This window comes from Prunus avium, chromosome 2 (assembly GCF_965620075.1).
Source record: "Prunus avium chromosome 2, drPruAviu1.hap1.1, whole genome shotgun sequence".
NCBI lineage: Eukaryota > Viridiplantae > Streptophyta > Magnoliopsida > Rosales > Rosaceae > Prunus > Prunus avium.
Window position 1 is genome coordinate 24440407 of NC_142285.1, and position 23081 is coordinate 24463487.

Here is a 23081-nt window from a genome sequence, read left to right on the forward strand (position 1 = left end):
TATAGATGCCCGTGTCTATATAAAGGCCTTTTCCTCTCATTTTGCCTCTCTTCATATCTAGGTGAGCATCTTTAAGTAGGCATTGTTGCCTACTTCGAAAGGAATTCGTGTAGGGACCTCCACCTATTTTTTATGTTGAAATATCCTCTCCATTTAGTCCATTTAGTTTTCATTTGGTAGTTGACACATAAAAGATATATATAAAAAAATACATGTAAAAGATACAAGTAAAAAAGTCTAACAAATATTCGGGGTGTCTAGGAATTTAAAAACATAAAATCAGACACGTCAAGCGTGTTTATTTGGATTCTAGTCATCGAGTTTAGTCATCGAATTTAGTCATAACAAAAAAACAAATTATGATAGGTTGTAGATAAGAAAAGATGAGTCCGAAATGGAAAGCCCAAATTGTTTAAAGAAAAAATCTTCTTGGGTCGGCTTCTGCATTGAAGGAAAGAATGATGATTTGTAATTGTCATGGGATCAAATCCAAACCTGTTAAAGGGATTGATTAATGACAGAGGCATGCCAAATTAGTTTTTTTTTTTATAAACTAATTTATATTCACATCACATGACCTTCTAGATTGAGAAGAGTCCAACAAATATTGAGCCAAATTTAATGTCAAAAATTGATAGGAGAGTGCAAGGAGGTACTAAAAACTCTGTGTTCTTGAATTTTCTGCGAAAGGGAGGCTCATAAATGAAAAGGGTGATTATGTGAGAGAGTGGGGCAAACTTTAAATTTTATTAATGGTTTTTGGCACCGTTTATCTTGGTTGCTTTCTGGTTTTTCTCTAAAACCGACCGACAATTTCCATGTGGGCGAAATAATTATTGGTTTGCTTTCTTCTTTGGTTTTTTTTATTTTTTTATTTATTTATTTTTTTAAACAGCCTGCCAGAGTTTCTGGTGTCTTAAATCCTGGTAATTTTATTTGCACCTAATTTTTCCTTTTTGAGCAGAAAATTTTGTTTAAATTAATGATAACCGGTTAGCAAGTTTTTCGGTCGACATTCAAGCCCGCATATTTGAAAACTGCATTTTGGATAAGGAGTAAGGGTAAAAGCCAAATAATCCAGGCCCAGTCATTTAATCTGGCTCTGATATCATGTTAAATTTTAGAGAGATGACCATCGGCTTACTATTAGTAACACCGATATTGTCCTCAACTTAACCACCTACAAAGTCCAGTAGGTGAGATTTTATCATAAAGGGCCTCGATGATATTAGTAGTGGAACCATTCATTATATATTGTATTTTATTGAATCAAGTTTTTGATGTGGGAATTATATTTTTTTAATAGTTAGTAACTTCCCAAATCATATAACAAGATAACATTATATATGTGCCATGTTCATCCTTAGATTAATCATCCAAATTAAATATTCAACCACTCGAACTTCAATTCTGAATGGTTAAAGAGGCTGCGGAGAAAAAGGAAAGTTAAAATAACAACTAGTGGTGCCGTTTGATGAGATGTAACAGAGAAACGACACACCATTGAGAGAGTTGAGCTCGTAGGTGTCAAGTCAAGGTTTAGGAGTCAATATTTAGGACCCACAACTATTTTTAGGTTTAAGCACTTATCACTGCCCGCCAATTGGCACTTAGTTTCAAAGGATCATCAAGTTAAAACGTCTTGGACCTCTTCTTTTTGAACACCTTTCTTATTGAGAGAGCCATGTCATACTAATTATTATTATTTTTGATAAATATCACGAGGTGTCCTCCACACCCGAAGGCTGGAATTAATCCTCGCTTGGCGTTCGGCTTGCTCCTGGCCACAAAGTGCTTCCAACGGGTTTCAAACCCCCGCCATTGAAGTATTAGGTAGCTCGCCAACTGGAGGTAGTAGTTTGCCTATTGCACCACACCTTGTTTTATACTAAATTCAAACACACGCTATATGAATGCTAAGACTCGAACCCAAGATCTTTCCTACACTAATGTGTCTTTTACAATTAGACCTCTTCTTTTAAGTCAATTGGTTACATGATTTCTAATAAATAAAATATCTATTAAGAGTTGAATGTACGATAATTTATCATAAAATGGATAAAATGTCAATGTATTCGATTCTCTCTATTCAATATTGCTTATATATTAAAATTAAAAAGGATCTCCTCTAATAAAGTGGAGAGTCTAAAGACTATTTTCATGTGAAAATCAACTATTTAAGTAAGTACGGCTAATCTAGTGATATTTCTCTGCTCAAAATAGAAAATGTTCCCAATTCGAATATTCCCTTCCGTTGATTTAAAAGAATAAAATTAGTATTTTCCTTACGAAATATGAAAAAGTAAATAAACAAAACATTTAACTTGCCTTGGGAGGGCCACTGGCCGTATGAGCATAGAGTTGTAAATAGGTCACTGGGATTCTTCCTCTGTTCCATAATTCTTTGAAGACTGAACTTATTGTAGGAACAAAAGAAGTAATAAGAAAGCTAAATATCCACCTCAAGTTACGTATATAATATCTACTTTGTCCTTATTATGCTGTCACAAATCCTTAGAAAAACCACCTCTTGAAAAGAGAATCTTGCAAAAATGGTGAAAAAAATGTCCAAGGATTTGGCTTTCAACTGTCCCCAAACTCTGTAAATACTAAATACTCTCTCCTTTCTGTCAGCACCACCATATCCTCCTGACTCATATATCTCATAAGTTAACCATGTCTCCTCAGACTCCTCCGAACCAAGCCATGCAGAAGAAAACCACCAGCAACTTCTCTTGACACAACATTCCTCTTGAACTTGCTGCTTCCAAGATTTTCATGCTTTTTTTAAATTTGTTACTAACTAATAGTTGTTGGGTTTCTTTTGAATTTGTTTCCTTTTCTAGTTTCACCTCAACCTTTTGATTTGAAGTATGCTTGTGTGAAGAAAAATATATAATTTTAAAAAGGGTGATAAAGAATCAAAGATGGCGGCTGCATTGGCCGGAGATGAGCTTGTGGGGTCAATGAGCAGTGGGAGGAGGACTCATGGATCAGTGAGCAAGAGAAGTTGGGCTTCGACGAGTTTCCGAGAACTGTGGAGTGGGCAGGGGGATGTGTTTCAGCGCAGTGGGTGGTCAGCAGATGATGATGAGGAGGAGTTGAAGTGGGCTGCAATAGAGAGGCTTCCTACGTTTGATAGATTAAGAAGAGGAATGCTTAAGCAGGTTTTGGATGATGGAAAAGTTGGTTATGAAGAGATTGATGTTACCAATCTTGGAAGGCTGGACAAGAAGCATCTCATGGAAAATATACTCAAGGTTGCTGAAGAGGACAATGAGAAATTTCTTCTAAGGCTTAGAGAAAGGACTGATAGGTGATATTATTATTTGTTTGTGTTTTCAAATATTTTGTGGTGGTAAGTATTTTTTATATGGTTATTTTACAATTTATATTTGATTTTGTATTAACAGGGTTCGGATTGAGATTCCACAGATTGAAGTCCGGTTCGAGCATTTATCAGTAGAAGGGGATGCATATATTGGAACCAGAGCACTTCCCACTCTGCTGAATTCCTACAGGAACACCATAGAGGTACTTTGTTCTGTTTTCTGCTTTTCTGTATTGTTTCATTTGAATTTACTATGAATGGATTTCTTTTCTCGTACAAAATAGAGGGTAATTCTTGTTTCCCCCTTTCTCTGTAAGACAGTAAATCCAGGATTTTTATTTTTATTTTTATTTTATTTGATCAAATGTGATAGGATAGAACAGTACATAGTTTCATGCTTCAATTTCGATGTTCTTCGATCTGGAAATGGTAGTTTGATCATATTCAATAATATCAAATGAAATAAGCAGCCTCTAGGATGATAGTAATAGTTCATACTTCCGAAGGAGATAAGGCTTCAACCTAATGTATGTATGTGTCTACTGATGGATGACTTTTGTTTACACTTATTCTTCTTTTCAATTTTGTTTTTCATGTGAATAGGGAATTCTTGGATTTGTTAAGCTATTCCCGTCAAAGAAAAGAGTAGTCGAGATACTTCGTGACATGAGCGGAATAGTTAAGCCATCAAGGTAATGTCTAATTGATTTTATGAAGCAAGCATTCACATGATTTCTCATGTTGTTTATTTTTCCCAGTTTACAAGTTGAATTTGGTTGTTCAGTGATTCCTAGACAGACATTGTCAATCAGAAACCCAGATGTTCTCTAATAGGATAACTTTTCTGATGTGATTCTGATTTAAATTGAAGTACTAAATGGATTGAGTATGTATTTCACTGATTTTGTTAGCATTTTCCAGAATGACACTGCTTCTGGGACCTCCGGGATCAGGGAAGACAACATTTCTGCAGGCACTTGCTGGCAAGACGGATAACGATCTAAGGGTGCGGCATCTCCTTCTTTTGACACTAACAATGTCTTTCAAATATTGATGTCATGTCATGTTAAGCTTCATTCACCCTCAGTCCAATTGTTCATTATGCAACGTGTAGCAGATGCTGAGATGTTACTAAAATGTTAATGATTTTTGTTAACTCCAATGTCATCTTATTTAATACATTTTCCATTTGTTTCTTTGAAAGGTTGACCGGTTCATAAAAATTGTAATCTCAGATTTGGAAATTGCTATCAGCCTTAGAAACTCTTTTCAAGAAGATTGCACAAACTATTTCTGTAAATCTTGAAATTCTGATTGGACACTGATAAAATTCATAACAGGTATCCGGAAGAGTCACTTACTGTGGTCATGAATTTTCAGAGTTTGTTCCTCAAAGAACATGCGCTTATATCAGCCAGCATGATCTGCACCACGGTGAGATGACCGTCAGAGAAACATTGGATTTTTCAGGAAGATGCTTGGGGGTTGGAACCAGATACGAGCTACTGGCGGAATTATCTAGACGAGAAAAAGAATTAGGAATCACACCGGATCCTGAGATAGATGCATTCATGAAAGCCACAGCTCAGGCAGGACAGGAAACCAGTTTAGTAACAGACTATGTTCTGAAGGTTTGTTGCATTCTTGTTGGTTATTTATTTTCCAACTAACTACACACCAAGTCTTACAACTGTAACTAATTAAAAAACTGTAACAGATACTTGGATTAGATATATGTGCTGATATTTTAGCGGGTGATGAGATGAGAAGGGGCATATCTGGTGGACAAAAGAAGCGTCTTACTACAGGTGTGTATAAAATACTCAAAATGCAATAGAAAAATACTTATCTGACATAGTTCTATTAGTTAACTATGCCACCATGACAACTTTTCTATAAACAAAATGCTCATTCCTGATAAGAACTTGGTCCTGATGAATGCAGGAGAAATGTTGGTTGGACCAGCAAAAGCTTTTTTCATGGATGAAATATCTACTGGTTTAGATAGTTCAACCACATTCCAAATCATCCGATTTATGAGGCAGATGGTTCATATAATGGATGTCACCATGATAATTTCTCTTCTGCAACCTGCACCTGAAACCTTTGAACTCTTTGATAACATTATCTTAGTTTCGGAGGGTCATATTGTCTACCAAGGTCCACGAGAGAATGCACTAGAATTTTTTGAGAGTGTAGGTTTCAAATGTCCAGAAAGGAAAGGAGTGGCAGACTTCCTGCAAGAGGTTATTTCCAGGAAGGACCAAGAACAATACTGGTTTAAAAAGAACGAACTATACCGATATATTAGTGCATTGGAATTTTCAGATTATTTCAAAAACTTCCACATTGGCCAAAACCTGTCTGAAGAACTTGGAAATCCTTATGACAGATCTAAAACTCATCCTGCAGCATTAGCGAAAAAAATGTATGGAATCTCAAACTGGGAACTCTTCAAGGCATGCTTTGCAAGAGAGTGGCTATTGATGAAGCGCAACTCTCCTCTATATATATTCAAGACAACACAGATCACAATCATGTCAATAATTTCCATGACCATATTTTGGAGAACAAAAATGAAGCACGGCAGATTAGAAGATGGCGGGAAATTTTATGGTGCACTATTTTTCAGTCTCATAAATGTAATGTTCAATGGGATGACAGAGCTTGCAATGACTATATTCAGGCTTCCTGTATTTTTCAAACAGAGAGATTTCTTGTTGCATCCAGCATGGGCTTTCTGCTTACCAATTTCAGTTCTCAGGATTCCTGTATCATTGATAGAATCAGGAATATGGATCATACTCACGTATTACACAATCGGTTTTGCTCCTGCAGCTAGTAGGTATGTGCCTGAATGTGTAACTATCATGTGCATAGAATTCTGTCGATAACACCTACAAGTGATAACAAATTCTTTAAATTATGATCAGTAGCACATTTCAAACTTACGCAGGTTTTTCCGCCAGCTATTGGCGTTATTCAGTGTGCATCAGATGGCTCTATCTCTGTTCCGTTTCATTGCAGCTCTTGGAAGAACACAAATAGTTGCAAGCACACTTGGCACCTTCACGCTGCTTTTGGTTTTTGTCCTTGGTGGATTCATTGTTGCCAAAGGTTCATTGTTGTAGTCTTTGTGCTATCTATACAGTTAATGACTCAAGCAGCTGATTCTCTACAATCCCACACATTCTTAACTTGTTATGCATTTTACTTTGAAGGAATGTAAGAATTTAATTAGTCCTTTCGTGCAGATGACATTGAACCATGGATGATATGGGGCTACTATATTTCTCCCATGATGTATGGACAAAATGCCATTGTCATCAATGAATTTCTTGACAAAAGATGGAGTGCAGTAAGATCTCCTTCATATTGTCTATCAATTTGTTTCCTTTGAAAGCTTTTCTTTTTAGGTGGTTTGCAGAAGAGGCTGTCTTTTGGAGGCCACAGCTATTCTTATAATTTGACTGACAGAATACGTTTTCTCTGTTACAGCCCAATATTGACCCAAGAATCTCTGAACCTACAGTTGGAAAGGCTCTTCTAAAGACCAGAGGCATGTTTACAGAAGAATACTGGTATTGGATATGCATAGGGGCACTCCTTGGCTTTTCACTGCTTTTCAACATCTTGTTTATTGCAGCACTGACTTATCTGAACCGTAAGCTATAATTTCTCATAATAATCATTATTTCAGTTATGTGATTAAGATTTTGAGTCCAATAATGCTTTCAAAACTATATGTAGCTTTCGGAGATTCTAAATCCATTATTCTGGAGGAAGATGACAAGCATAGAAGTAAAAACCAGTCAATGTTAGATATAATGGGAGGCACAGAAATGAGTTCAGCATCCACTGCCCCATTGTCTGAAGGTTCAAGATCTAGAGTTGTACATACTGCAAATATTGCTTTTAAAAAGGAGGTAAAGGAAGCTTGCTAATGATGATACTATGTGAATAACAGGTATCGATATGGCCGTGAAGAAACCTATGAAACGAGGAATGGTCCTGCACTTTCAGCCTTTATCACTTGCATTTGATCATGTGAACTACTATGTTGATATGCCTGCTGTAAGTCCTCTATGTGTCTTTATACAACATGCAGCATTACCATATGATAAAATTTTAAAGCTCCTTGCTTTTAAAGAAAACAACTAAAGTGATTTAATAAATATGTACTTGAAAACATTGACAAATGGGAGCCAGACAACTACCCTTTTAACCTAGCAATGCACTGTAACCAAAATTGATTTATTTTCAAATCTCTGTTTTTGTTTGTATAAGCTGTAGATGGAATGTCAAGTACTATATGTTACTAACAATTAAGTCTTGGAAAAAATTGTGCCAAACATTGTGAAGTATGTTGTATGAACTTTATAAAAGTTAAAAAATAAAAAATAAAAATAAAAACTCAAATGAAGGATATTTTCAATATGTGTGGTCATTTGCCGAAATAAATGCTGAAAGTTTTGAGTTATTCATCAGGCAATGAAGAGCCAAGGAATTGAAGAGGATCGCCTCCAATTGTTACGAGATGTTAGTGGTGCTTTTAGGCCTGGCATTCTAACAGCATTGGTTGGTGTAAGTGGTGCAGGAAAGACTACCTTAATGGATGTGCTAGCAGGAAGGAAAACCAGTGGTTATATTGAAGGAAGTATCAGCATTTCTGGTTACCCAAAGAACCAAGCAACTTTTGCCCGAGTTAGTGGTTATTGTGAACAAAATGATATCCATTCTCCAAATGTAACTGTTTATGAATCTCTTCTGTACTCTGCCTGGATGCGCCTTGCTAAGGAGATTACGAAGGAAACACGACAGGCATCATCTTTTGACACAAACTCTACTTTTTTTTTTATAGTGTCTATACCAAATGCAGTCTTGGGTCTCCCATAAAGTGTTACACACATAGATATATAGAGATATAGGGATTGCCTCATAAATATTGATTGTGTTCAGTTTAGTTGTTGCTATATCAACAAGTCGTGGATTTGTCATATTGTATTTATCATACTTCTTCTCCCTTCTGATATCTAGATGTTTGTGGAGGAAGTCATGGATTTGGTTGAGCTACACCCACTGAGGAATTCCTTAGTAGGCCTTCCTGGAATAAATGGTTTGTCAACAGAACAGAGAAAGAGATTAACCGTAGCTGTAGAGTTGGTTGCGAATCCCTCCATAATCTTCATGGATGAGCCAACATCAGGTCTTGATGCAAGAGCTGCTGCAATCGTCATGCGTACAGTGAGAAATACTGTGGATACAGGGAGGACTCTTGTCTGCACTATTCATCAGCCAAGCATAGACATTTTTGAAGCCTTTGATGAGGTATCTGTCATTTCTCATCGTCAGAAATTCGTAACGAAATCTTCTATTTGTAATTGTTGTTAGCCATTTACTTTAATTCACTTTGATCATTTTTCTCACAGCTACTTCTGATGAAGAGAGGTGGACAAGTTATTTATGCCGGTCCCCTTGGCCGCTGTTCTCAAAGCCTGATAGAATATTTTGAAGTGGGTATCACTTGTTACATGGTCATTAGAAACTGATATGTTATAATTACCAGTACTTTCAGTCAAACAAATTTCTTTAACCTCCTGCAGGCTATTCCAGGAATTACTAAGATCAGAGAGGGTTATAATCCTGCAACATGGATGTTGGAAGTTAGTTCTCCTACAGTTGAGGCTCAACTCAATGTGGACTTCGCTGATATATATCAGAAGTCTGAACTTTATAAGTAAGTGGGACATTTAGGCCCTTAATCGTCACTTGCATCGTTGTGCCACATTTTGCTAATCATTCTTCAGTAATAGGCTAACTCAAAGTTTATATCATTTGCTTCCTTCTTCCCAGGAAGAATCACGAACTTATTGAAGAGCTAAGCACTCCAGTCCCAGGATCCAAAGACCTTCACTTCCCCACTAAATACTCTCAGTCTTTTCTTACTCAATTCAAAGCTTGCTTCTGGAAACAACATTGGTCATACTGGAGGAACCCGCCATACAATGCCATCCGGCTCTTTTTGACCATAGTTGTCGGTACTCTTTTCGGACTTATTTTCTGGAACAAAGGAGAAAAAACGTAAGTCATAAGGTCTCTTATTTTTCTCTTGTCAAGATTTTATTAGAATAAGCATGATGGTCACAGCTTACTTATCCATAATACGATTAAGCATGCAACCCTAATTGGTATAAGCTCACATGATTGCTGGCACATTATTCTGAATTTTTACTGGTTGATATTGCATGACTGAAAGAAAAAAGGAAAAGGAGAGAAAATAAGAAAAGCCATTAACCTCATTATCTTGTTACACCATAAAACTCTGTATAGAAACAATTATAAGTTCTATCTATCTCATTAGGAAATCATCATGCACCACTGTTTCATCTTACCAGCCTCTACAATCAAGTACACTATTCTTTGATTTTGTACTGTTACATGTTTCTAAATTTTATTGGAAAATTTTATCTTAATAGACACAAGGAACAAGACCTACTCAATCTGATGGGAGCCATGTATTCTGCCATTATGTTCCTGGGAGCCACCAACACTGCCTCAGTGCAGCCTGTTGTGGCAATTGAAAGAACAGTATTCTACCGCGAAAGAGCAGCAGGGATGTACTCTGCGTTGCCTTATGCATTTGCCCAGGTAAAACAAGCCGAAACCTTGATATTAAGCCGAGTAGGAAAATATGATGCAAGAGTAAATTCAAAGCAACAACTTTTGTCATAGAGCCAAGTCTGCATATCTCAGTATATTAAAAATCTTATGCCCTGCAGGTGGCAATTGAGACAATTTATGTTGCCGTCCAAACTCTGATGTATAGTCTCATCCTTTATTCAATGATCGGCTTCCCTTGGAGAGTTGACAAGTTTTTTTGGTTCTACTACTTCATATTGATGTGCTTTATCTACTTCACATTGTATGGCATGATGCTTGTAGCTCTCACGCCAGGCCACCAAATTGCAGCCATTGTGATGTCCTTTTTCCTAAGCTTCTGGAACCTCTTCTCTGGTTTCCTCATCCCTAGGATGGTAAGTATCCGTATTCCATAGGCACGCATACAAACTATGAATTGCAAATCTTTGAGTTAACTAGTCCACAAATTAACAAGAGATTAACATGTTAGGAAGATTTTCTCATTACAAAGCAATCATATACAACAATGCTAATCATTTTTGTGTGACTTAAAACTCAGCACTAGCAAGCCTCTGACAAAATTGGTCTTTAGGAAAGCTGCCATGATTAGAATCAGATCTAACTTTGATGGAGCTAATGATTAGTCATAAGTCTATATAGTGGCATGATAATATTCCTCATGTTTTATGGAGCAAATGATTTTAGTTATAAAATCTAGTGCCATGGCTACAAGTTGAAAATAATTTTTAGTGAAGAGAAAGGATGTCAGCCTCCAATTTTAATGACTTTAAGTAGTTATTTAAAAACAAATTATGCCATTTTATACTTGCTCATTTGTTCAGCAAATACCAATATGGTGGAGATGGTACTACTGGGGTTCTCCGGTGGCTTGGACAATCTATGGACTTGTGACTTCCCAAGTGGGAGACAAAACTTCATTAGTTGAAGTTCCAGGACAACCTCACATGTCAGTGCAGACTTACCTTAAGAGGAGATTAGGCTTTGAATATGACTTCCTTGGAGCCGTTGTTGTTGCCCATATTGGTTTCGTGCTCCTATTCTTGTTCGTCTTTGCCTACGGCATCAAGTTTCTCAACTTCCAAAGGAGATGAGGAAGCATGCTGGTTTTACTATCTGTCAAAGTTTTGTAGATTTTTCACAGCTCCAATCGTATTTGTTCTCGAAAATACTGATATACGTTGCAAATCAGAGAGGCAGCACATTGCTGGATGGAAGTGATTAAGCTTCCCAAAAATATCATTATTGAGAGGCTAGTGGTCAAAACAGACGCATTTTGAGCACACGACAAGGCACAAATTTCACCAGAGAAAAAGGATGACAATGTTGGAGTGGATCTTTCTGTGTGGCATTTGTCAGTATGTCCTTGGAGTGGATCTTTCTGTGAGGCATTGAAAGAGACATTCAACCACAGAAGTTTATGTGTGTGTTTAGGGTGTTACTTGTCCCTGGTAAAACCGACTTGCAAGGAAAGGATACCCATTTCTTTCAGTGTTAATTTGAATTATAACTAACATTGTATGTTTTCATATAAAAGTCCTTCAGTCTTACCCTTTGTGTACAAATTTAATGTTAGAAATGCATTAAATCTTTTCTAACATTAAATCCAGAACACAAGGATGTTGTCAACGCTCGCTAAACAACCTGGTAATGTAAGCATGTTTTGTTGTCAAGACTGTCGATATATTAAGATTATTCTTGCTTGAGTATATGTTTCAGATTCATATATAAACAATTCTGAATTTGCAGTTTGAAAGATAGTGTAATTTGCATCTTAGGGAGGCCATTTTTTGCACTCACACTTCGCACTTCCCTTATTTTTATTGCCTACACTTTTTTTTATCTTCTTCTTAATACAAGTGACAGTCTAAAATACAAGGGGTAGGCACACACATGCTAGTATGCTACCAAGGTGTCATTGGGGTTTGAACCTGAGACCACTGATCTGCAAGTCAAGACCTTTTTCCATTAAGCTAGATTCCATTGGCACCTACACTCTTCTTTTATCAAAACATAAAAAAACAAAAAAACCGAGTGTGCAAGTGAGGGAGATCTTGAAAGAGCACATCTTGGATAGGGAGGGACCGGAATTCCCCTTTTTGAAAGAGCATTAGGAGCTTCCCCCAGCTGAGCTAGGCTAAAGGAAAGGGTTTACTTCCTTGTTTAGGTGCTTGGGCCACTTGTCTATAATATGACTAGCGTGCTAAGGCATCGCTTGGCACAAGATATGAGTGTGGAAATCGTCACCCATCTGTTACAAACAAAACCATAATCTACTTCCACAAGAATAACACCAAAATTACCAAAATTTAAATTTAACAAAAGCCAAACCTTCTTGGATCATAAAAAATCCATCTGCAGCATCACGCATTTTAATAGTTGTGTTTAATCTTTTGTGTTAGATTGTGATCTTTCAGTTCGCATTTCCTTCCATTCAAATAATGAAAGGCAAATTGTTTAAATCGGCATTTTATTCATGAAACTAGTCCAACACAGGTAAGGCAGCCTCAATAATGGAGTTAAGCCAACTTGGCCTTTTACAAACATGACTACAAATTACAACATAAACGGTAAATTAGGCTTTTTATATAATGGAAGGTACCACGTCTCATATGACACGCAAAATATAAGGCTTTCCATGAGTTCAGAATAGAGTATTTGCACTAATAATAAAAGCTAGAGGTGACTTCAGTTCTTTCCATGATATTTTCTGTTCTGTTCTCTTTCGAGTATCTTTTGAGGAAAGTAAACCTAAACCTCCTTTAATTAGTGTTTGTGCACAGCTATGAGCTACCTCTCATCAGGTTTGACGGGAGCATCAGCCAGGTCCTGAATCTCCTTCTTGCTCTTTATCACAGTCCAGTTCCTGGTATGGAAATCTACTTTATCCAAGTCCTCCACAATCCCCATATACCCATATAGAATTTGCTCCTCCACGTTGTCTCCCTGCATTCCTGCCTCTATGATTTCTCCATTGGAGGATGTTGCTTGCTCAAAATCTACTCTCCCACGCCTATGCTCCGCAAAATGCTTATGAATCCTCTCTGCATCCCCCAGTCCAGTAAAAGTTCCTAAGAACTTCACCACCAACATACTCTGGTCAGCAGGCTTCCCCAGGCACATCTTGATTCGTCCTTTGATTAAACCTTTACCTGCCATTTCAAGGAGAACCCAAAAGATTCAAATCAGAGAATTGTAATCCTAGCTCCAAGTAATTCAAATATCTACGAACGCAAAAGGCATCTTGATATGATAACCCGAATATTGTCACTGATTCAGATACTACATGCTAACAATTTTAGCTGATAGACATAGAACATGATACAATTCATTCTTCTTTTCTAGTTTCACTTCATTTTTCTAATGCTTTTCCCATCAACTTTATGCTCAAGCATTTGATAGCCTTAGTGCATCTGGAAATTTTCACCATTGGGATTTTTAAGACCATAGTCACTCACCTCTTAGAAATGCCTCAAGCGCTTCAATGGTAACCACCTTCCAATTTTGAGGATTGTTGTCTGACATAGAAATATTGTGGACAATAATAACTGGAGGCCAGAGAATCAAATCTTCCTTCTGAGCCAAAGCTTCTGCCTTGGGCAAGATATGGGGAACCCATGTGACAGTGTCAGAGGGAACAACAGTACTCCACCCCAACAGAACACAAACTGCTTTGAGAAGGCCCAAGTGCTGTGCCCTCAAACCAACTTTGTGAGACATAAATGCATGTGTTACCAAACGTCGAGTGTCCATGAACTCCTTTGAGAAGCTGTAACAGCATAGATAAATAAACAAATGAAAAATGACATATTACTTGTGAGTACAACTTCTACCCAAACAAGCAGAAGGCAGAAACATCAACGGTATCCCATTTAAACATGCTAATCGATACCATATTCAAATTCTATGCCCTAACAAGTATCATATATATACAAATAATACAAAAGGAAATTAAAAAAAAAAGACTTTGATATCTTCACCAAGGATAAATAAATAGTGAAAACAGAAACCAGAAACTTTTTGAAGACCCTCAACTGCTACACAGCCTTGTTTGATTTAAATTAATCATCTCGTCTCTCATTTGTTACAAAGCTCGATTACCTCATATCAAGTAAAACACATTCATAAGATCCGATATTTATACCAGCAACAAACTACCACAACCTCCTTTTATCAGGCTTGGGATAGACTTGTATCAAATTTAAGACAAGTCTGACACAGAAGATATCCTCATAAAAGTACAAAGTACACATCAACCTTGGAGCAGTAACAAAACAAACCAATGCCCTGTCTAACACCTCGATAAGATATTGTCCAACGATTGCTTTCTTAATTTCACCCTTGAAGCTTTACGACAATTTTTTATATAAAATTTCTAATTTGGGTTCTAATCGTCTTTTCTAAAAGCTCTTAGTTATCTTCCACAGCATATAGGAAGTAGCCTACATATTCAAGAACCTCACAACCAAAGAAATATTTGGTCTTCCCATGTCACCTGAAAGATCATGTTAATACCACGCAAGACTGATTAGCAAAGTATCCTTTCCACCTATTTCTTAAAAGTCATTCAGCGATCTCTTGGGTTTGGTAAAGAATTCTAAACAGTAAGCAGCTTAATTTGCACAAGGATGTATCCAAACTTGCTTATCACCTCTCAGCCAGCAAACCAAATGGTTGATGTCAATGTCACTGACTTCTTAGATCATTGTGAAAGGGCACTTTGCGCCTACTCATGCACAGTTTATTCCAACAGAACCTATTTCTCCAACTTCCATTGCAAATCCTTCTTTTGCATTTCTTATCCAGCTTTATATGATTTTCCGCTGGACGATGACCCTTGTTTTATCAAATGGTGTCTGTCATTCCCACTAAGAAAGCCAGGTTACTTAAAATTTCAACTATGATTGGTGAATGAACAACTCCAAAAGCACCATTCTCTATTAGTAGGCGTTTGCCCCATGACCAACATGGAAAAAATAAAAAACCACATAATTTTCACGAAATTTAAATGTCATAAAAAGCAACTTGAACTAGCATCATGGCGTAACTTTTATGGCTTCACCCACATTTGTGGAGCTCACCAGAGATTCATGCCTTCCTACACTGAATTGATTCCAATTCACCACCCACCTCTAAACATTAACCAGATAACTATATAACAAAATCGAATTATTGGTCATGTAAAAATCCTAAAGAAAACCCTAGTAACAAAAGCTTAGAGTTACTGCATAGGAGTAATACTTAAAGTTTCCTGAATGAAAAGATCAAAACTGGAGCCCCACTTGGAAAGAATATGATAGAAAAGAAAACAGACCTTCGGCCACATACGATGCAGAACAAAGTACCAGCCTTTCCTTGTTCCTTGTATCTTCTCTGGACAGCCGTGTTCATATTTAGCTTTTTAGAGTACTTTAAAAAGGCTTCATGTACCATTTGCATAAACTCCTCAGAATCCTCGGATGGCTCAGGACCTGTAGAGCTCACCCCATTTTCTGATGGATCAGCATCATTACCATCATCTGCATGGACATCTTCTAGATAATTATCATTTCTTTTCCAAACTCTGTTCTGTTTGTGAACACCACTTTTTATATCAGTGTGGTTCAACTTATGTCTACTTAATGAACCAGATTTTCGATGACCCTTTAAATACCGATCACCGTGTTTATAAAATCTGACTGAATGCCTTTGTGCTTGTGCCAAAGAGCGTTGAGATGGCAACCAATCATCGGATGCGTATTCATCATGATAGTTTCGCCCAACAAACCCCCTCTCAACCTTACTGTATCTATTATGTTCAAATCCAGCTGAAGCAGATGTATACAAATTGCCTACATCTCCATCATTCCACTCTTCACCACTATCATATAAATCCTGAAATTCTCTAGACCTCCACTTATCAGATATAAATGTTCTAGGATTATGTGTACTTGTATCTTCTCCAATAACATAGTTTCTTTTGAGCACCCTATCTGATGGTTCATATATTCCAAGCTCCTCTCTCCTAATCTGCATTCCAATAGTATGTCTACGCATTTCTGAATCATATGTAGGCAGAGGAGACAGCCTGTCCTGATACTTCATACTCACATCTCTTTCCAAACCATAATCTGCTTTCAGATGTGAGATCTGACAATCCTGTGACGCACCGAAATGGCATATTTCATAATCTTGTGACATTCTCCTTCCAAAGTCGTCATGTGTACATCCAGAACCCAAATATTCCCCACCATGTTTTGATGCCTCTGATATCCTGCTTCTATCAGGGTAGTCTGATAATGATTGCCTTTGCAATGTAGGATTATTCAGCATAATGCCCTTTCTTGAGTTTCCAGAAGAATCCTCAGTATTATCTAATCTGTCCATAGCAGGGTTCATAATACTAGGTCTTGAAAATTTTCCATGATTATAAACCATTTGAGTATGATCAATGTTTAGTGGTGCTCGTGGATGCATCATTTTGTGTAAGTCATCAGATGGATATCCACGATCATCAACTGCCATTCCCCTTGATTTGGTGTGAAAATAATCATCATGCTCACCTCTAGTAGGACTACATCTCTGGTAAAATGAAAGATTCCTCTTGCCAGAATCAGGGTCTCTAGAAGAATCGGCTAGTGGCCTTTGCTTATATGCATTGATGCTCATGGAATCTGTAAGTTTCCGGCTGCTACTTGAAAATTCATCCAAAGAAGGCAAGTGCATGCCACCCCGATAAGATTCCTGAAATTCACTCCTTATGCCCGTGGAGGAGCTAGCAAGGAAATCCTCCGAATGAGCACCTGACATCATGGGGTGCACACCATCCCTTGAAGGAAAAATGGGGTTCTCTCCTTTGTAGGATTTCGTCACCGGTAATCTATCCAAAGCAACAGGATCCAGATAATGAAGTCTTTCTTGCTCAAAATGGCGTATATTCATGTTTCGTGATGATGATGGCAAGCGGGCACCACTCTCCCCAGGAGTTATCACAGGATATGGGTCTGTAGGCGGCCAATATGTTCCTAGTACAGTGCTATCTTCGGTAAGGGCAGATTTTGATCCCCTTACCGCACCATCTTCCATATGCACTGAGTTTTGACTCAACGTCCCATGTTTATCACCAGCTGACAATCTGATTTCATTTAATTCTTCTTTACTGATTCTAGAATCATTATGGTCAGACCCGTAAACTCGTCTACTATTCAAATCATCAGTTGCATTATATGTTCCAGCCTCAGCCAATTCTTGTCTGCGTGGTAACTCCAAACGAACTGGTACCTGTGGCAGCGGTGAATAATTCCTACGCAAAACCCCAACCCCTTCATCAAAATGCGGCCTTTTCCGCATGTTGCCAAAAGGTTGCACTGGTGACGCCGATCTTGACCTCTGCCTCACCCGATCAGTCCTACCACCACCCAAATGCCAACCATAGTCCCTCCTATCAATATAATCAGTCCTTTGACTCACACCCACATCCTGTTGCAATTCGTGAGGGCTCAAAGTCCCCCTAATAGAGTGATCAGCCGCCTCACACCGTATATTACTCCTCCTAGTACCACTATACGGTTCAGGACCTGATTCGAGACGGTTGTGGGCACGCAATCTAGAAGCTGGGGATTGCTTATTGAAATTCTCATGCTTCCCAGATTGCATTTTGAAATTCACAGCTACTAGAAGCCCTCAGGTTTCTATTTCATATATAATTGAATAAATATTATGGCAAGAGCTTGAAAACCCTAACCCTAGTAACACACATCCAATCACAACCTTAACAACACTCGTACAAATGGATAAACAACAGATATCACCACACGGAAATTGAATTCCATGGAAAGTGAGAATTCTCAGAAGAATTTCGAACCTTTTGTTGCAAATCCATGAAATTATTGTCCATGAAGAGAATCGATCTTATTGCAGAAAAAACACGATCTTTCTCAGTCTCTTTCGCTTCTTTCTTCTCCGATTTTCCGATCCGTGAACCACAAACTTGCTGCTGCTGCTTCTTCTCAGAATTTCTGGTTCCAGACAACAAGCATGAGAAATTGTTCCAATTTGACTTGGAATTTCTTTGTTTTTTTCGCTTTTGGTCGCTCAAAGAGTTTTTAGAATTGGATGAAAATTGGAAGTGTAAGATTCGAGGTCGCTCTGCTTTTGGTAGTGGGCACACTATATTAAATTATTAATTACTTTTTAATTACTTGGGGGTGAGGATTAAGAAGGATAATTATTTAATTTGTTAGTGGATGAGGATCATGTGATCCGACGTGACTTTTTGGCTTCATCTCTACCGTTTGTTTAGAATACTTTTCAAGTCATATTTTACATTTTTACCAGAGAATTTCAGGTGCCTACCTAAGGTTTAGCCTAAGGCTTAATTACACCAATGCCCTCCTGAAATTTCGATCAAATCCCACTTTATCCCTCAAACTCAAAATGACCCACTTTCATTCCTTGAACTAGGTTTGGTGACCCAGTTTGTCCCTTGCCATCAATTTCCATCTAAAAGCTTGTTAACTTTGATGACGTGGCAAGTAAAGGACCTATTGTTATGCTGATGTGTTAATAAAAATAATTTAAAAAATCCTTTAAAGTAATAAAACATTAATATTCTTTTTTTTAAAAACTAATATTTTTAAAACATAATTAAAAAAAAAAAAAAAAAACAAAGAATTTTCTCAACTGTCATCCTCTCTCTCCCCGAGCCACCTTCTCCTACCCAACCCACAGATCCGCCAGTGACCCACCCCAACAAACCTTCCTGCTTAGGAATCGCTGCCCTGCCAGCTACCCGCCGTCTCTTCATATGCATCTCCCCCGCGACCCACAACCAATCTCAGCCCCTACCCTTCCCTCAATTCATGAAAATCATGGAAGAAAAATAAACAAAAAATTGCAACAAAAAATAAACAACTACAGCCAAGCCATCCCTTTCATGATAATGCAGCCACCCCACCCCATCTAACGACCCCGTCCTCAAGCCCAACCACCCCACCTTCACCCGCCTCCTTCTCTCTATCTCCCTCTCCACCTTTCTTTCTATCTCTCCCTTAATTTGTTGCACCAGCCCGCCCTAGATCTGAACTCCACCACCATCGCAACCCAATCAGTCGCACCAGTCCGCCCCTCTTTTCTTCAAGTTCTCAATGTACTCCGAGAGCGCCACGAAGAACGGCGACGTGTCATCCGTCTTCGTCCTTATCACACCGTCCATATCTGAGAAAGAAAGAGATGGAGAGAGAGAAGAAGAGAAGGATGAAGAGAGTGGGAGAGAAAGAGAGATCGGGATGGGGATGGGTTTTATTTTGTTAATTTTTAAAATTTATTTGTTTAAATGTAGTTTTTTATGTTTTCATTTTTAATTATTGGAATATTTAATTATATTTTATCTATGTGGAGGCGGGCTCTACTTGCCACATCACCCACTCAATTGGTGGATAATGATTCATGTGTACAAAATTACAAAACACCCACGCCATGTCATCAAAGTTAATAGACTTTTTGATGGTGTTGAGGGCATGAGGCAAAGTGCGTCACCAAGCCTCAGTTGAGGGATGAAAGTGAGACAATTTGAGTTTGGAAAGGCAAAGTAGGATTTGACTGAAGTTTCAGGGGCATTGCTGTAATTAAGCCTAAATAAAATTTGTGAGGTTCAATCTCACTTTACTCCCCCCCAAAAAAAAGTTAAAGTGGCCCACTTAACCCCCTTGATTGTGGTTTTGTGTTCCACTTTACCTCCCATTATTAACACCATTCAAAATACCGTAAAAAATGCTAACGTGGCAGGGTCATTATGGTAAAAGTACCCATAGTGGCCAATTCCTGAGCATAGTCAGCATCCTACGTGGCATAGTGGACCTCACATGCTTTTAAAATCCAAATGTAAGCAGCTCAATTCGTAGATTTGGCCAAAAGAAGAAGCATCCCAGTTGAAATAATGTGGGGATTAGGGTTCGGAGTGTATAATCCAAGAGAGAGAGAGAGAGAGAGAGAGAGAGATTCGAAAATCTGAGACAGAGTGAATATTGTAGAAGAATCAATCCATAAGAATCGAAATCTTGGGAGAAATGCGAATATTTGAGAGATTGGAGGACAATGACAATGCCGAGAGAGAAAGAAGGTTCTCAACCTGAGTACGGTAAGTGCCCCCTCTCTTTTGAAATGGAATCGATGAAAGCGGGAGATTTAGAGAATGTGGTCAAGGTTTAAGCTTCTTTATTGCCAGCTTGCCAGTTCCAAAGGTGTTGAGTTTGAAAAGTCTTGATAAAAAATTGTTATGGTCCCCTATGTCTTGCTATTATGTTTTCTTGTTTACTAATTGTATGTTTTCTTGTTTACTAATTGTTTAGAGCCCTTCCCTCCATTTGCTATGGCAAAGGGTAAGGACAAGGCAATGGCTGTTATTATTCACATGAATAGTAGCAGCCCTTGCAAAATGCAAAGTGTGTTTCCACTCATTGCCATGGCAAAGGGCAAATACTATTCACTTTAACTTATTTTTATTTTTTATACTTAAATGATTAATTTGGATAAGATTTTCTATTGCCACGTGTCATTTTTTAATTTATAAAATTCTCATATCATATTTCGGATAAATTTCATTAAATTTTCGGATAAGATTTTCGGTTGCTACGTGTCCATATTTATTATAAAATTTACATCTCAAATTTCAGATAAAATTTTCGTATAAGATTTTCGGTTGCCACAAGTCCATATTTATTATAAAATTCACATCTCACTCACCATACAATTGAAATACTCATGGTCCTTATAGTTCGACACAATCGAGTACAAGGACGACTCGATCATTGGCGAAGGCGATTCCACTGGGTCACGTGGGGGAGTATTTTCCTTCAGAGACCGTAATAGTGTCATTATTTTCGACACGGAACGCACCACGGGAACTAATTGCGAACATTGTTCACTTTAGGAGCCATGTGTAATAGTTTTTTTTTGTTTTGCCTTGAATAATCTATTAAAAAAAATAAATTGGAAATGCAAGAAAATATCAAAAAGAATGACATTAAATTGAATAAAACGTCAATTATAAATTTTTTACCTCGTTGCCAAGATTTTGACATCTTCGATCGTTTGTCCATGACCCTCCGTCTTCGATGGAAGAGACCATTTGTATTTTTATATAAATGAAATTTAGTAGTAGAAAATTGGGTGTGGAAAGTGAATAATATTGGTAGGTATTTATAGAAAGAAAAAAAAAATTTAGAATTTTTTGGTATATTTTTTTTTTTTTAAATTCGGATTTTTTTAAACCAAAAAAAAGGCAGCCATTGGATTGGAGGACAATGTAACATCCCGACCCAAATTAAGTATTATTTAATTAATTTGTGGAATTTACAATTTTGCCATTGGGAGGTAGGGGTGGCAATTTCGGACACGACCCGATACACGACTCGAAACCCGCGCGAGAAATTAGCGGGTTCAACCCGCACGATAAAAAAACAGGTCAATTTCGGGTCAACCCGTTCTGACCCGTTTAATAAACATGTGGGTTTCGGGTCAACTCGCTAACCCGCTATAATACCTATTTAACCCGTTTATTAAATGGGTTGTGTCACGGGTCGTGTCAACCCGTGTACAACCCGCTAACCCGCTAAAAAATGAAGAGAAATGAAGACTTCAACACACACATGATCGGTGCATATTTACATATCATTTTGTACCCTTCTAGCTTATGATTTGGTTATGTTTTTGAGTTAAACTTGTGCTTTTAATCTTTTTTGTGTTTATCTTTCAGTTCATTGAGCTTTAGGTAATAATGAGGGCTTTGGATAGTAAATGATGCAATCCATGCATGTTAGGGCCTAATTTGGATGAATGGATGAAGAGCTTAAAGACAAACTCAATTTTGGCTACAGTCCCCTGCCAGCCCAGTTTCGTAGGTCATATTGCAAGCTTTGTTTCAGCAACCTACATAGCTCGGATGAGGCCACATTCTTCATGAAAGTTGTTCCAATGGGTGTGTAATATAACATATCCAAAATTCAGCCCCATTGGATAAATATGGAGTCTGTTACCTAGCAAACACAGAGCCATGCTCAGGATGGATTTTATCAGCGCGCAAAATGAGTTAGCAATTTGTTTTGGCCTTAACTTCCTCCTCCGACCTTGGATTGGTCCAAATGATATATGGCTGGAAAGAAGACATTCTGAACTTCAAGTTTGAGTGCTTAAAGTCTTAATTTGCTTAAGGGAAGCCCAATTCGTAAGCCCTTGAAGTTGCTGGTCATGCTGACCTCAGGATGAGCTATTATTTCTGGTTGGAAGCTTGGTCATGGTGACATGAAGATGAGCTAGGGCTGCTGGTGGGATTTATTAGTGAAGTGCATCAACCATTTCAGATTTTATAATGGAAGTGTTGTATGCATTAGTGAAGTGCATCAACCATTTCAGATTTTATAAAACAAGTGTTGTATGCATTAGCCATACTTAATTCAGATTTTCAGCTTCCTTAGGCCTATATATAGTGAGGTTTCCCAAGCTTGTAATCACACCCCAAGGGGGGGAGCTCTCAAACACTTCTCTAGAGCTCCATTCCCTTCTCTCCCTCAAATTCTCTTAGTTTCTCTTTCTAGTTTTCAATTGTTATAATGAGATCTTTGTGCTGAAATTCTCCTTAAGTTTTTCCAAGTTCTACTTAATTTTCATTGTTATGTAAATTCTTTTCTTTAGTTTCAAGTTTGATTAGTTTCCAAGTTTCAATTTTGATTTTTGTTCTTATTCATTATGCTTATAAGTTAATATGCTAGTTTGAATGATTGATCACCATTTAGGCTTGCATGTTAGCTATCTTGGTTTGAATTAAGAGTAGACACCATGCTTTAATTCGAATTGAACTATGAATAGGAAGAGTATGTATGGACATTCGACAACAGGGATTAGATACATGCTTGGTTGTTTAAATTGTTCTTCTATGCTTAATGGGTTCCTAATGCTTAATTTTAGGTTAGACAACAAATGATCAAATTAGGGAATTAGGAACACAAGGTTATGACCACACACCATGGCTTAATCATACTTTAGCTAGAATCAATCCATTAATCTAATTGAACTTGGGAACTTATCTACTTGAGTTAGTTATTTCCTTTCTTCCTTG

General features: G+C 37.7%; 2 protein-coding genes across 2 annotated transcripts; one reads left to right on the forward strand and one right to left on the reverse strand.

Annotated features, from left to right (window-relative positions):
• The first annotated feature begins 2484 nt into the window (after positions 1-2484).
• LOC110764983 (pleiotropic drug resistance protein 2) lies at positions 2485-11697 on the forward strand. Its single transcript, XM_021968041.2, has 20 exons — positions 2485-3316; positions 3414-3534; positions 3935-4023; positions 4253-4337; positions 4672-4962; positions 5049-5139; positions 5276-6176; positions 6288-6448; positions 6586-6689; positions 6830-6995; positions 7082-7207; positions 7299-7405; positions 7820-8152; positions 8369-8659; positions 8761-8844; positions 8935-9068; positions 9185-9412; positions 9808-9979; positions 10111-10365; positions 10813-11697. The coding sequence occupies exons 1-20, from the start codon at positions 2928-2930 to the stop codon at positions 11080-11082; spliced, it is 4398 nt and encodes a 1465-aa protein (XP_021823733.1). The 5' UTR covers positions 2485-2927; the 3' UTR covers positions 11083-11697.
• A 744-nt stretch (positions 11698-12441) lies between these two features.
• Positions 12442-18589, reverse strand: LOC110764982 (uncharacterized). Its single transcript, XM_021968040.2, has 3 exons — positions 15303-18589; positions 13447-13757; positions 12442-13140 (listed from the first exon to the last, which is right to left on the reverse strand). Exons 1-3 carry the CDS (start codon positions 17621-17623, stop codon positions 12779-12781), a joined length of 2994 nt encoding a protein of 997 aa, XP_021823732.1. The 5' UTR covers positions 17624-18589; the 3' UTR covers positions 12442-12778.
• Between the last annotated feature and the right edge of the window lie 4492 nt (positions 18590-23081).

Excerpts from the sequence above, each read along its gene's own strand:
- LOC110764983 (XM_021968041.2), top strand. The coding sequence starts at position 2,928 with ATGGCGGCTGCATTGGCCGGAGATGAGCTTGTGGGGTCAATGAGCAGT. Across the intron at positions 4,338-4,671 it reads AGACGGATAACGATCTAAGG|GTATCCGGAAGAGTCACTTA; the intron begins GTGCGGCATCTC and ends AATTCATAACAG. Across the intron at positions 6,996-7,081 it reads AGCACTGACTTATCTGAACC|CTTTCGGAGATTCTAAATCC; the intron begins GTAAGCTATAAT and ends AACTATATGTAG.
- LOC110764982 (XM_021968040.2), bottom strand. The coding sequence starts at position 17,623 with ATGCAATCTGGGAAGCATGAGAATTTCAATAAGCAATCCCCAGCTTCT. Across the intron at positions 13,758-15,302 it reads TGCATCGTATGTGGCCGAAG|CTTCTCAAAGGAGTTCATGG; the intron begins GTCTGTTTTCTT and ends ATGCTGTTACAG. Across the intron at positions 13,141-13,446 it reads GCTTGAGGCATTTCTAAGAG|GTAAAGGTTTAATCAAAGGA; the intron begins GTGAGTGACTAT and ends TTGAAATGGCAG.